The sequence below is a fragment of the Pararge aegeria genome, chromosome 3 (assembly GCF_905163445.1).
Source record: "Pararge aegeria chromosome 3, ilParAegt1.1, whole genome shotgun sequence".
NCBI lineage: Eukaryota > Metazoa > Arthropoda > Insecta > Lepidoptera > Nymphalidae > Pararge > Pararge aegeria.
In genome coordinates this window covers 14561459-14574127 of record NC_053182.1, presented here as the reverse complement: position 1 = coordinate 14574127, position 12669 = coordinate 14561459, and the positions used below count along the sequence as shown (strand labels likewise).

At 38.7% G+C, this 12669-nt stretch overlaps 1 protein-coding gene across 2 annotated transcripts in view; it reads left to right on the top strand.

Annotated features, from left to right (window-relative positions):
• Nucleotides 1-12669, top strand: part of LOC120637415 (fibronectin type-III domain-containing protein 3a) — an 86492-nt gene that overhangs the window by 67511 nt on the left and 6312 nt on the right. The window contains exons 2-6 of one of the 2 annotated variants that reach the window (XM_039909250.1): nucleotides 5113-5358; nucleotides 8350-8546; nucleotides 11080-11275; nucleotides 11586-11794; nucleotides 12324-12478. In XM_039909250.1, the coding sequence (XP_039765184.1) occupies nucleotides 5193-5358; nucleotides 8350-8546; nucleotides 11080-11275; nucleotides 11586-11794; nucleotides 12324-12478 (923 nt within the window). In that variant the 5' untranslated portion in view covers nucleotides 5113-5192. Of the gene's footprint in view, nucleotides 1-5112; nucleotides 5359-8349; nucleotides 8547-9490; nucleotides 10012-11079; nucleotides 11276-11585; nucleotides 11795-12323; nucleotides 12479-12669 lie in introns of those variants that run through there. The other variant, XM_039909251.1, reaches the window with a different exon arrangement.

Below are 12669 nucleotides of genomic sequence, written 5' to 3'. Positions count from 1 at the left end.
AGGTCGATATCTAGGTAACAGGTGGCTTAGAAATGTTAATTTGTTTATAATATAATGCAAGGCAAATGTGCCAGTGTAATCTGCTCATTCCAATCTAAAGGTGCATTGTCTTACTAAAACTAAACGAACTAATCTAACCGTTAATCGAACCAACATATTTCCGGTTGAAGGCGTGTTTAAGGTCAAATCAGAAAAAGCGACACATTGAAACTAATTAGTTTATTTGTGAAGATTGATACACATTTTAGAAGAAGTAGAGTTTTTTGTAAGACCTCGTCCGATGTCCGATTGCTGGGTTCCTGTCTCAAGGGCGTGGTTGGCTGTGTTATTACCGGCATATGGGGCTTAAAATCTACGCCTCAGATTGACGGAAACAGAGAGGCACTCTGCAGGACGTGCTCTTGCGAAGTGTTTCACTGGTTATAGACAATGGTTTCCACTTACCATGGCACACAGGTGGCCTATCTGCTTGATATCTGTTGATATCTGTCAATACTGTACTATAAAAAATATAAATTACGCCACCACAGACACGGGTTACTTAAGGTTTAGCTTGCAATTGTATTGTCGTCGGCTTTCATCCAAGATATATATATTATCTTAATGTTTACTTTGTTAAGTCTGCACAGAACTACGGATTGTGTAACAAACTAACATAACTCGCGATTGGAGAGGAATCGTTTTGCAAACGTAATTTTATAAGCATAATCTCATTAAGCGACAATAATAGTGTTGTGCGGTGAGTTGCACAAGCACATGGCTCGTCAAATCGATATCGACATCCGCGTGAGCGCATCGTGACGGCATTTGCCTTTTAAATGGGGCGCTGTCATGGCGCCTCACGAGTTTTGCGTGGATGCACCCGTTATCTGTGTCAGCGACTGCGGGTACGAACACCTTGAGGATTGGAGGCTGACGTTCTCTCTTTAGTTAAAACATTAAAACTAGATAATATAAAAAAATATATATATTTTTTTTTTATTTTTTTTTTTATATATTATATGAATCACATGTCACTGACAGGAGCTTATTTGTGGTACCAGGATACTGCAGCTATTTAACACCCCACCCCGATGGTGGTGCACATGGAGGAACGGCGGTAATTATCAGGAATAGTCTTAAACACCATTTATTAGATCATTATAGAACTCCTCAAATACAAGCTACTACAATTAAATTAGAGCAAAAGTCAGACTTCATCACGCTTTCAGCAATTTACTGCCCGCCTCGTCACAAGATTGATGAGGCTCTATTTTCAAGCTACTTTAAAACATTGGGAAGCCGCTTTATAGCGGGAGGCGATTGGAACGCTAAACACACTTTCTGGGGCTCTCGCTGTACTCTGCCGCGGGGAAGTGAACTCAAAAGAAGTATAGACAAGAACAACCTACTTACACTATCAACTGGTGAACCGAGTTACTGGCCTTCGGACACTAAAAAAAGGCCTGATCTCTTAGACTTCTTTGTGACAAAAAACGTTTCTCACCTCTTTACTAGCATAGCATCAAGTCTGGATGGGTCTTCCGACCATTCACCAATAATTTTAGAGCTTTGCAGCACGGCTGTAACCACTAGAGATAATAATGTCTACCTCTTTAATCATAAAACGGACTGGCAATCATTTAGAGACTACATAAACGAAACAATAAACTTAAAAAATCCTCTCAAGAATAAAGATGACATTGACTATGCTACGCTATATGTAACAAACTTAATCCAAGTTGCAGGATGGCTCAGCACCCCTCATTTGAATCCCAAACATCACGGCACCCTTCTTCCATTAGTTATCAAGGCAAAAATTGAGGAAAAAAGGCGGCTTCGACGTAATTGGCAGAGCTCACGCTGCCCTTATGATAAAACTAGCTTAAATCGTGCTATAAAGGAACTCAAAACCATACTGGCAGATTCGTCAAACAACACGATCAAGGCGAATCTTGAATCATTATCAGCTACAGGCCAGGGGGACCAATCGCTGTGGAAGGCTACGAAAACACTTAACCAGCCTCAACCCCACTTCCCGCCTATTAAAACCGGTGCAGCTTGGGCTCGTTCTGACATTGAAAAAGCAGAAGCCTTTGCGGCTCATCTTTACACTGTATTTCAACCCAATCCTGGTCCAGACGACCCCGATATCCAGGAAATACTGAACCAAGATCTTCAGATGAGCCTACCACTCAAGCCAACGTCACCTAAAGAGATATACAATACTATTGCTTCCCTTGATTCTGCAAAAGCTCCTGGTTTCGACTTGATTACTCCTCGCATTCTCAAGGAGCTCCCCAAAAAATGCCTAACTTTCTTGGCTAATCTATTTAACCGTATCTTCCAATTAAACCATTTTCCTGACATCTGGAAGGTATCCCAAATTATTATGATACACAAATCAGGCAAACCTCAAGAAGAAGCCAGCTCCTATCGTCCAATTAGTTTGACTCCTGTCCTTTCAAAGGTCTGGGAAATGATATTCTTAACGAGATTGAGTAATGCCTTAGATGAAAGCGACATAATTCCTGTCCACCAGTTTGGCTTTCGTAAACAACACTCGACAGTCGAGCAAGTCCACAGGGTATATCACACAATCCGACAGTATCTTGAAAAGAAGGAATATTGCTCGGCAGCATTCCTCGACGTTCAACAGGCCTTTGACAGAGTATGGCATACAGGACTTTTGGTAAAAATCAAAAAAATTCTACCACATTCTATGTTTTTGTTGCTCGCATCTTATTTGGAAAATAGAATGTTTCAAGTTAAGCAGCGCGATGCTAGATCCAGCTTCTACAGTTGCTCCGCAGGTGTGCCCCAGGGGTCCGTCCTTGGACCTGTCCTTTACAACATCTTTACCAGTGATATACCGCATTCACCTGATGTTACCATTGCGACATTTGCCGATGACGCTGCTTTTCTATCCTGCAATAAAGATGCTAACCGTGCTAGTTCCACCCTTCAAAAACAGCTCGATTAAACACACGTGTGGCTTTCCAAATGGCGGATTAAAACTAGTGCATCCAAATCCCAACACATCACCTTTGCATTAAAGAAAGGTGATTGTCCACCTGTTAAGCTAGGAAGCGAAGACCTACCTCCAACTACTTGTGTCAAGTACCTGGGCTTCCGTCTGGACCGGCGCTTGACCTGGAAATACCACATCGATCACAAAAGAGATGAACTCAATGCCAGATTCCGAAATTTGCTCTGGCTGCTTGGCCGGCAGTCTGCGCTGAGGCTCAATAACAAATTGCTCGTATATTGCGCAATGCTCAAACCCATCTGGCTTTACGGCATACAGCTGTGGGGTATCTGCAGTAAGTCTAACATGATGCGCATCCAAAGGGTCCAAAACAAAATTCTACGGGTAATCACTGATGCTCCCTGGATCGCACGCAACGACGAGATTCATCAGTATCTCGAAATGCCAACGGTATTTGAGGAAATCGGCAGGTTCTGTAAAAAACACAAAGAACGCCTAGCTAAACACCCCAACCGTCTTGCTAGCTCACTATTAGTAGCTCCACGGATGAAACGCCTAAAAAGAGCTGATGTGCTCGACAATTGACGGACGGTTGAGCGATGGCTCCCTCGTCTGTAAATGCCAATAACTCACCCAGCACATCTGATTATAGTCTCGCGACTGATTGCAGATTTAAAAAAAAAAAAAAAAAAAATATATATATTATATATTATCTAGCATTATGGTTAATAGTGTGTATTTGTTTGTATTATTGCTATCTGCCGCCTCTCAAGGGTCTCACTGGCTCTGTTCCAAAAGGTAACCTGGAAGAGATCACTATTAGGGATAATTTCGCCTTTTACTTTTAAATTATGTTCATTATGCCCTGAATTTTTTGCCCGTTTTTATGAAATAAATTTTTTTAAAATAAAACGATCGCTTAATCCAATTTGGTGCATTTAAACCTTTTTGCGATATTTGTCAGCAATTGTCGGGTTGAGCGCAAACCTCCATAGACAATTTGAAGCGGAACCTCGGTGGTTAGTCTCAAACACAGCTGAGGCATATCCGGCGTCTGTGTTTCTTGCAACATACGGTGTTAAATTTGAGTAACTACAAGACGAAAGTCACGTCATTTGCAACATTAAAACGATCGCTTTATCCAATTTGGTCTATGTATCTTTTTGCATTTATTGCGTTTGTGCGCAAATTTGGAACGAAACTTCGGCCGTTAGTCTCAAAAACTGCTAAGATATAAAACGCATTTCGAACTTCCACTAGAAGAAAAAACGGAACTACAAGACGAAGTTAAGAATAGTAGTCAAGGGCGTCATAGCAAAAAATTAAGAAGAGGCCCACAAAAAACTTAGCCGTGTGCTCTTTTTGTTATCACCATCTCACATTGTCAAAATAAATCATTGTGATTGTCATTTAAAAAATTTTAAGAAGCACCCTGGTTACAGCTATTAGATCACACCCGAGCTTTTACATAATCCTTTATACGATCTTTTTCAACATCATACTTTTTCCAACAATTACATTTTTAGCGAGAGATCAAAGCGAAGCATATCAACCTGGTCCTTACCTTGTAAAAATGTTGTATTATTATAGAATGATAGATAGATTAAAAGATTAAAAATAGGAAAGATTTATTGTATGTTTGTTTCGTTTGTTCTTACCCAATAGGCTCCAAACGGCTGGACAGATTTAACAATTTTTTTTAACTAATAGAAAGCAAAATTATAACGATATTTCGTTACATAGGTTATAATTTTTCTCCTTTGACAGTAGCAAAATTTTGCCTATATATATTTTAATTATGAAGTCACAGGCAACAGCTAGAAGATATATACATATATATATAGTAATTATTGCTAGTTATAAAGAAAACAAAAGATTAAATAAGTAACTAGAAAGAAACAGAAAAATGCGGTCTTATCGCTTTAAGCGATCTCGTACAGACATCTCTTGATGGAACACTCAAGTGAATGTCAAAATCGAAGTCAAATATTTCTTTATTTAAATAGGCACATTGATGGCACTTTTGATGCGTTCATTACATACAAAATAAGTACATAGAAGTTAGATACTGGCGATAGTTACATTCCTAAACTTAAAACTAAAGCTACGAGGGAATGATGTCTAATATTGGGTCTCTGTTACAGTTTGACGCGCGTGTGGCGGGTTCGCTGGAGCAACGGATGCGTCGCGGGAGGCGGCGTGCAATGCGCTGCTAGAAACCGCCATGGTGGGCGTGGGCGTGGCGGAGGGCGGCGGCGGCGGTGGAGCGCCCGACGGCTACTACGGCGAGTACTACTCACCGGAGCCCTACTACGTGCCGCCGGAGATGTGCCCTCATCCGCAGCAGCACCCCCAGCACGCGCACATGTGCGCTGTGCACACCGAATACGGTAAGTTCACAAGGGTCGCCAGTCGATCCCACTTCTGAGTTCCCACTTCTGAGGGAAAAAGACATTTTTCTCCAAGGAGAAAGGATGGTTTATCTATTCCCCCAGTTTTATCCACTCTCAGAGCATGGCTGCACCGAAATTATATCAAATAATATACCTACTCGTACGTGTATAAAATATTAAACTGGAGTAAACTTCTTTTTCATATTGCCGTACTTTGACAGTTGGACAAGTTATAATCCTTTGTTAGTGGATATGATCGGGGGATAACATTTTTGTCCCCTGCCCATGCGGGTTGAACTTGGGAGACTGTTTCCCCCAGCATTATTTTGATCCAATACAAGTTAACCCTGCAATCTCACCTGATGGTAAATGATAATGCAGACTAAGATAGTAGTGTGGCAGTTATATTAAATATTGGATAGACCCATAATTAGTGTAGTTTTTATACTATCATCGTCATAATTTCAGCCTGCTTTTCTTTTCGGTATAGTAGATAAGCTTTACCTAATGCTTTCTCTAGGAGCATTGTCTTGAAAAACTTCAAGGCCGATTTTGATGAGGTTTTTTACTTCACCTTAGAGCTGATTATATGATACATGTTTTACGGTTTAAGACTGCGTTGATGGCGCGGCTTTTTTTCTTCTTCTGAAGGTTAATGACTTGTGGAGTATTGAACTTTTACACTTGAGGTTGAAGACTTTATGCTAAGAATAACATTCAGTCTGTGAAGGTCAGAGCCCAGACGTATCACGTAGGTACGTTATTTCTTTTTTTAAACTATTTTCTTTTTTCGGCAAATAGAGGATTCTTGGTACTTATTCTTCTCTCCATAGAAATAAAAACGATTTGAGTGTCAGTGAAAAACTAAAGAAAAATCAAAAGTGGAGGAGTGTAAAATAAGGAATATTTACGGTTCGGTTTGGTACGGTAGAACCACTGAAATATGATAAACAACACAATTTAACAAACGTGAAGAAAGGGTTTAAACCCTTGTTAATTTGTCAGATGGGATGACCATACAGATTTCGATGCGCAAGTAGACCGATGTCTTTCCCTAATCACTCTCCTAGACCGCTACACTGATGTCAGCGATGAAAACATTGCGTGTCGCCAAAGTATTTGACCAAGTTATGTTTGCGATCGATATTGAAATAAAAAGCAAAAATCTACTAAGCTCTAATTTGACGATAAGATCCGATTATGGATATTACATAAAACACCATTGTTGTATAATGTACATGTTTTGGGAGCATCTATGTGTGTCGCGATGTAAACAAATCCCGTTTTGCTTTGCTTAAACACACAGAATATGTAGTAGTCACGAAGTACATAGTATTAAAACCTAATTCCAAGGAATTTTAAGAGAACAAAAGTGCTTCAAGGTTTTAAGGATCCACAGTTGATTGCCCAAGACTTGCGGTCTGTTGCATTTAGCAAGTTTATTCTAAGACTATGCAGCACGTTTCCGCCGTTATTTCGAAATGGATTCCCACAAAAAGCTATTTCTGCGAATGCCCAAAACAGCTTCATTCATAAACCGCAGAATTACGAGGCGGAACGGTCGGCGATGATGTCAAAATCAAGCCAAGCTCGAATCGAGCCACATTTGTAGCCTTAATTTTTTATACCCACTCTACTATAATGTACCTATGTTTTTTTTTACAAGTTAACGCTTGACTGCGAGCTCATCTAATAGTAAGTGGCGCTTACTGTGTAATACGAGTGAACTTGCAAAGGGAATGATAATTTACATTTCATCCCAACCCCAATGCGTTTAGTTATAAATATTTCAATTCAAAGCTCCCAACCACGAATCGGTTTCTCCATGGCATCGTCCTCTACAGCTAAATCATTTTAAATGACGACTGGTGGTTCAGCTCCGCAGTCAGAAACATGCTGGTTATGAGAAATTCGACGCTTGAGCGGCTCAGCGGCCACCGTCTAGCGATTAAGCCGCGGCCGAAGCAACGCGACTTAGCTCATCTTCTAAAGAGTAAAAGCTCTTTGCCACAAGCTATTTGCAGCTTAGCTCATCTTCTAAAGAGTAAAAGCTCTTTGCCACTAAGCTGAAAATACGTCGCGTTGTGCGATGAAACTATTATAAAAACGTTACAAGATGTGCAAACAATTTTTTACCATCGGACGAATAAAAATGGTAAATGAAACGGTGATCCGTAGTTAAACATCTGTGGGTAAATTATCCTCGGTAAGTAGTTAAGTACCTTAACTACTTACCGAGGATTAATTACAGTATTCCGTTACCTACATAGTTGTAGACTACAAATATTACAGTCGTCGTAAAGCTTTTTGTGACAGAGCTCGGGAAAGCACCTATTATCGCAATGCTACTTTTGGCAGCCAAGCAACATTGCTGTGCTCCGGTATGAAGGTTAAACCTTAGTTAAAGGTACATGACACGCTTAGCACCAAGGGGTCAGATTGATTGAAACACACTCAGTGGTGGACAGAGCTCAGCAATTTGTAGAAAGAGTTCCTACCATGCTCTGCGACTCTTTTTTAACGCGATGGTTTTCCACTTACCGACCAATTGCTTGGTCCGGCTATAATTATTCTTATTTAGGTTTATTAATGCTTTTCTTCGAAATTCTCTACTACATTAGTTGCATTATTACATTCCAGAAAAATCACAATTTCTATCGATTTCTGGCCCCACCCGTGATCCGAACCCAGGACCACACTACGCCTTTGGTTGTCTAGAATAGATCGCTATATAGCTATAAGGCCGTCAAATAGTACCTTCTACATTAATATTACATTAATTGTATTTTGTGATTTTTTTGTGTTTGCTGGACGGACATTAAAAGTGTATTCATTCATTCACACTAACATCAGGAGCTCATAGTTAACTCCGTAGTTAACCATACTAACTACTTGACCAACGAGTCAGTCGAAGTGTTATAATAAAATAATATTATGTAACATATTTGTTTATTCCCAAGTTTTAACTCGCTGTTGTAATAATTTCAGGCGGCATGCCAGTAGTTACGTCGGCGACCATGATGCCACCAATGCTGCCGCCTGTGCTGGACGAGGGCATGCGACACTATCTGGTGGCGCACCCGCATGCGCAGCCGCATCCGCACCACGCACCGCACCACCAGCCACCGCACCACCAGCCGCCCCACCATCAGCCACCACCGCACCATCAACCGCCGCATCACTATGTGAGTTATTTTTCCATCATTTAATTGATTATTAATGTCTGCCTCGTTCAGGAGGTATTGTGTATATATATTATAGAATTTTCAGCCCGAAGTTCAAAATTTTTGATGTGGAAACCTCCGTGCTTCGAAGATTACTTTAAGCCGTCGGTTAGAGCCCACCAATCTGCATTACAGCAGCGTGGTGGGTCTATGCTCTAAAACGGTATCTCCTATGAAAGATGAGGCATGTGCCCAGAAGTGGGTTGTTAATAGCCTGCTGATGATGAATTGATTATGCCAGCAACTTTTACGATTATGATTAACTTGCACAATCAGTACCACACTTCGCCTTTGGTTGCCTAGAAGAAAGCGATAAGACGGCTAAATTGTATCTTCTACCTTAACGCTCTATTTTTGTATTTTGTGAATTTTCTGTTTTGTGTACAATGAAAGTGTATTTCAGTCATTCACACTAGTATCATAATGTACTTACTATAAAATATACTAAAAATAAAATTGTATAGTCCGTTTTTCATAACATGACTCGCGAACCGTATGGCGTGCCTTGAAGTACGGTTCGCGCGTCAAGTTACGATGAATAGACCTTATAAACCCTTTGATCTTCGATTTTTTTTCCAATATTACTTTTATTTATTAGCCCAGTCGAACTGGACTATCTGACAACTTTGAAGTGTGATTTTCAAGTAAAAAGTGATTTTCTATTTGTTACGGGCTACGGTGCAAAAATACTAAAACTCAGAGATTTAGAGCCACGATAAAAAGTGTTCAAATGTCACTATCAAGTATATAATCAATAAGTATTAAATAACAAAGGACGTCGTGTAGAATGGAGAGTGCATTTTCCGATAGAGTTATCGATAGAGCTGTTCAATAAATAACGAAACAGATGTAATATGTTAAAAACTAAAGTGTTTTTCCATATTGTAATATTATAAAGTTCGCTATTACAATTTATTAGATGTGTACAGAGTAAACAAACTTATGTTTTTATTTTTAAGTCCTCTCACTACCTGTTGCTCTTTCAACATCATAATATTGTTCATAATAAGACAAAAAATATAGTAACGCGGAGTCGAATGGAATGGCAAATAATGGATAACAAAGTGTACAATATGAATATTGGCTGTGCAAACGATTTCCATCAATTTATCGATTGTTTCAATTTCGCCTGTAAATTCGAATAATACACGTGGAAAGGCCGGAGTTTACGCGACGAAGTTTAGTGAACGCACATACTATATTTTTCTTGACTGTTCCAGTGTTCTCTAGATTATAGTTGTATTGAATTGTTGTTTGCGATTGCTATACGCGTTATCAGTCGAGTTTGCCGTACTTACGTGGCGGCTGACGTGTGCCTTGTTGTCAAGTTTCCTTTTAAAAAACAGCCAAAATAAATATTGCTGTGTTTATGTAAACAACCATGAGTGAATTGGACTCTATAAAAAAAGCTTCTGATACACATGAGGTAAAATAATGAGAAATTAGTATTAGAACATTTAGTATTAAATTTTTTGTTACTTGAGCATATTGAAGGTTTATTTAATAATCTTCTTTAAGTAATGTGTTGTGTTAAGTTTCTTTTTTAAATAGTCCTAGTATCCTAGTAGAGAGTTTTATAACGTTCAAAGATATTTTATTGTTTTTGTAATAAGTATATCTTCTTCTTCATATCTTCTTGCTGAACATAAATTAAAGTGCTTGAAACCTCTATTGTTCATCTAAGAGCCCAATTGTTCATCTAAGAAGCCCAAATATATTGGTTCATTGCAATGTGAGAAAATATGTTGCTAAATATCACCATTTTTTAGAACATATGTCATCACTTTATTGAGCAAATCTTCACAGTAAATGATTTGCTGTGAAGAGTCTTTCTATTAGACATAGTCAGTTAACACAACTGAAGACCAACATTGATAGCCTTATCATTTATTTATTCTTCCAAACTTTTTTTTGTACAAAAATGCCTCTACATCTGAAGTATACAGGACAAGAATGTAAAGTGTAACTGCTTTAACAATTGTGAGCACCACACTTGCAATTGCAGACATATATTATGTAGACCTAGGACACTTAATCATGACAGGTCTAATTTCAAGAAAGATGTGTACAGTTGAATACCAAAGTATTTGAATAGTGCATGTAGCCAGTGATGACTAAGCTCCAAATACGAAGGAGAAGAAGAAGAAATGGGTCAATAAGAAGGAATAGAGTAGTTCAGCAAGTCACGGAAGAGAATCTCTGCATGATTAAATCAGGAATATCAATCAGCAGTAGAACCAGGGTTTACAACAAAACTCAAGTGGCGACTAGTGCCTAATCACTTTAAAAACGGATGGACTGGATAAAGTTATATCACTTAATCTTTCTGAGGCAAATCCAATACCTAACAATGTAGCCCCAAACCCCCCAATTGAACCCAGAGCTTTGTGATTCATAGTTGAACATGCTAACCACTGGATCAACCATGCAGTTATTTAAATAGGAATATATTACTTGTAATAATTGTATATTATGTAGCTTTTTGCATTTTCAGGGCCCTACAAATGGTGCTGGAGGTCCACAACACTTCTACGGGGCGGGGTATCCTGCTCACTTCCACCATGTTCCTCCACATCACATGCAGCATTCCCCACCCCCTGTGTATCAGAAGGACGAACGAACACAGCGGCAATACTCAAAACTTAAACAGAAGCTAGAACGTAAACACAACAATAGGAATAATGGTATTGGTGAGTAATGTATTAATTATATTTTATTTTGAATTAATGTTCTTTTTTTGTATTTGATAGCTATTTAAAGTTCAGTTCATAAAACATTACATAGAGAGTACAAATAGAAAGATAAATAAAATAAATATATACTACAACAATACACACATTTTTTTTTTTCAGAAATAGATGAAATAATATTAAATTTTGATTACTTATATTAAATTTAAAGTATGTATAAATAATATGTATTATGTATATTAAATAAATGTAATAAAAGTTTTTACGACAAAGAAAGAATGAGACAATAATATTACATTATTATTTACAGAGGTAAATAATTCAGGTGCAAGTACCCCCTCACTATCACCGCGCAAGGAGTTGAACGGGCGCGGCGAGAGTAGTGGAGGGAGCGGCGGAGCTTCCTCGGGTGCATGGTCGGAGGGTGAGGGCTCGTCGGCGGGTGCCTCTGTGCAGGGTGACGACGAGAACGACACTCAGGCGCTTTTGGATCTGCTGTCAGCCACACGAACTCCACAGGTAACAGAAATTAAAAGAATTTCTGTCCAGGAATAAAACATTCTTAATAAAAACTCATCCTGTATAAATACTTTATTTATTATATATTATCATCATTCTCAGCCTATTAATGAAAAATATATAATATGACTTAAAAGGAAATAAAAAAATCAACATTTCTTAAATACAGTTCAACAGGTACATACCACGATAATATTTTGGGATTTCCAGTTTAGAGCGGTCACGTGGGGACTGACAAATGCCAAAATATTATCGTGGTATGTGGGTACATAATAGCATTCCTTGAATATAGGTCAACGGGTGGCTATTATGAAACTCCATCCATATGGTATTAATCGAATTTTCGTGTGTTGACATATTGACAGGTATAATGTAGTAAACAGGATAGCTCTGTCTGAAATAGCTTGGCTTCATAATGTATTACTGAAATCATTATCATTACTTACATGGCATTCTTGTTTTGATCTAATTACGGTTTAAAAAAAATATTGTGACCCTATTCTATTCCCATCTTTTTTGGTATTTCAAGGTTAGTGACATGACCCCAACGAGTGCACTCGTGCAGTGGAACTCCCCATTGCCTGAAGGCGTCAATCTACCTAACGTCGATTTAACTTACGATCTACTATTGGGTGACCGCAAGAGATACAAAGCCATATACAGTGGTCCTTCGCTATCATGTCGGTAAGTATATTACTTTTTATACAATTTTGTATGTAGAAAGTACAGAGGTGCAACATATGGAGTACACCAAGCTCAGCCATTTATTATTTTTTATGGTTTTATTACTTTCATTATGAGGATGTTTTATTTTTCGCGCCTATCTGCCTAATTAACAAGTAGTTTAAACCCAATTACAGGCAAATCGGCATCTG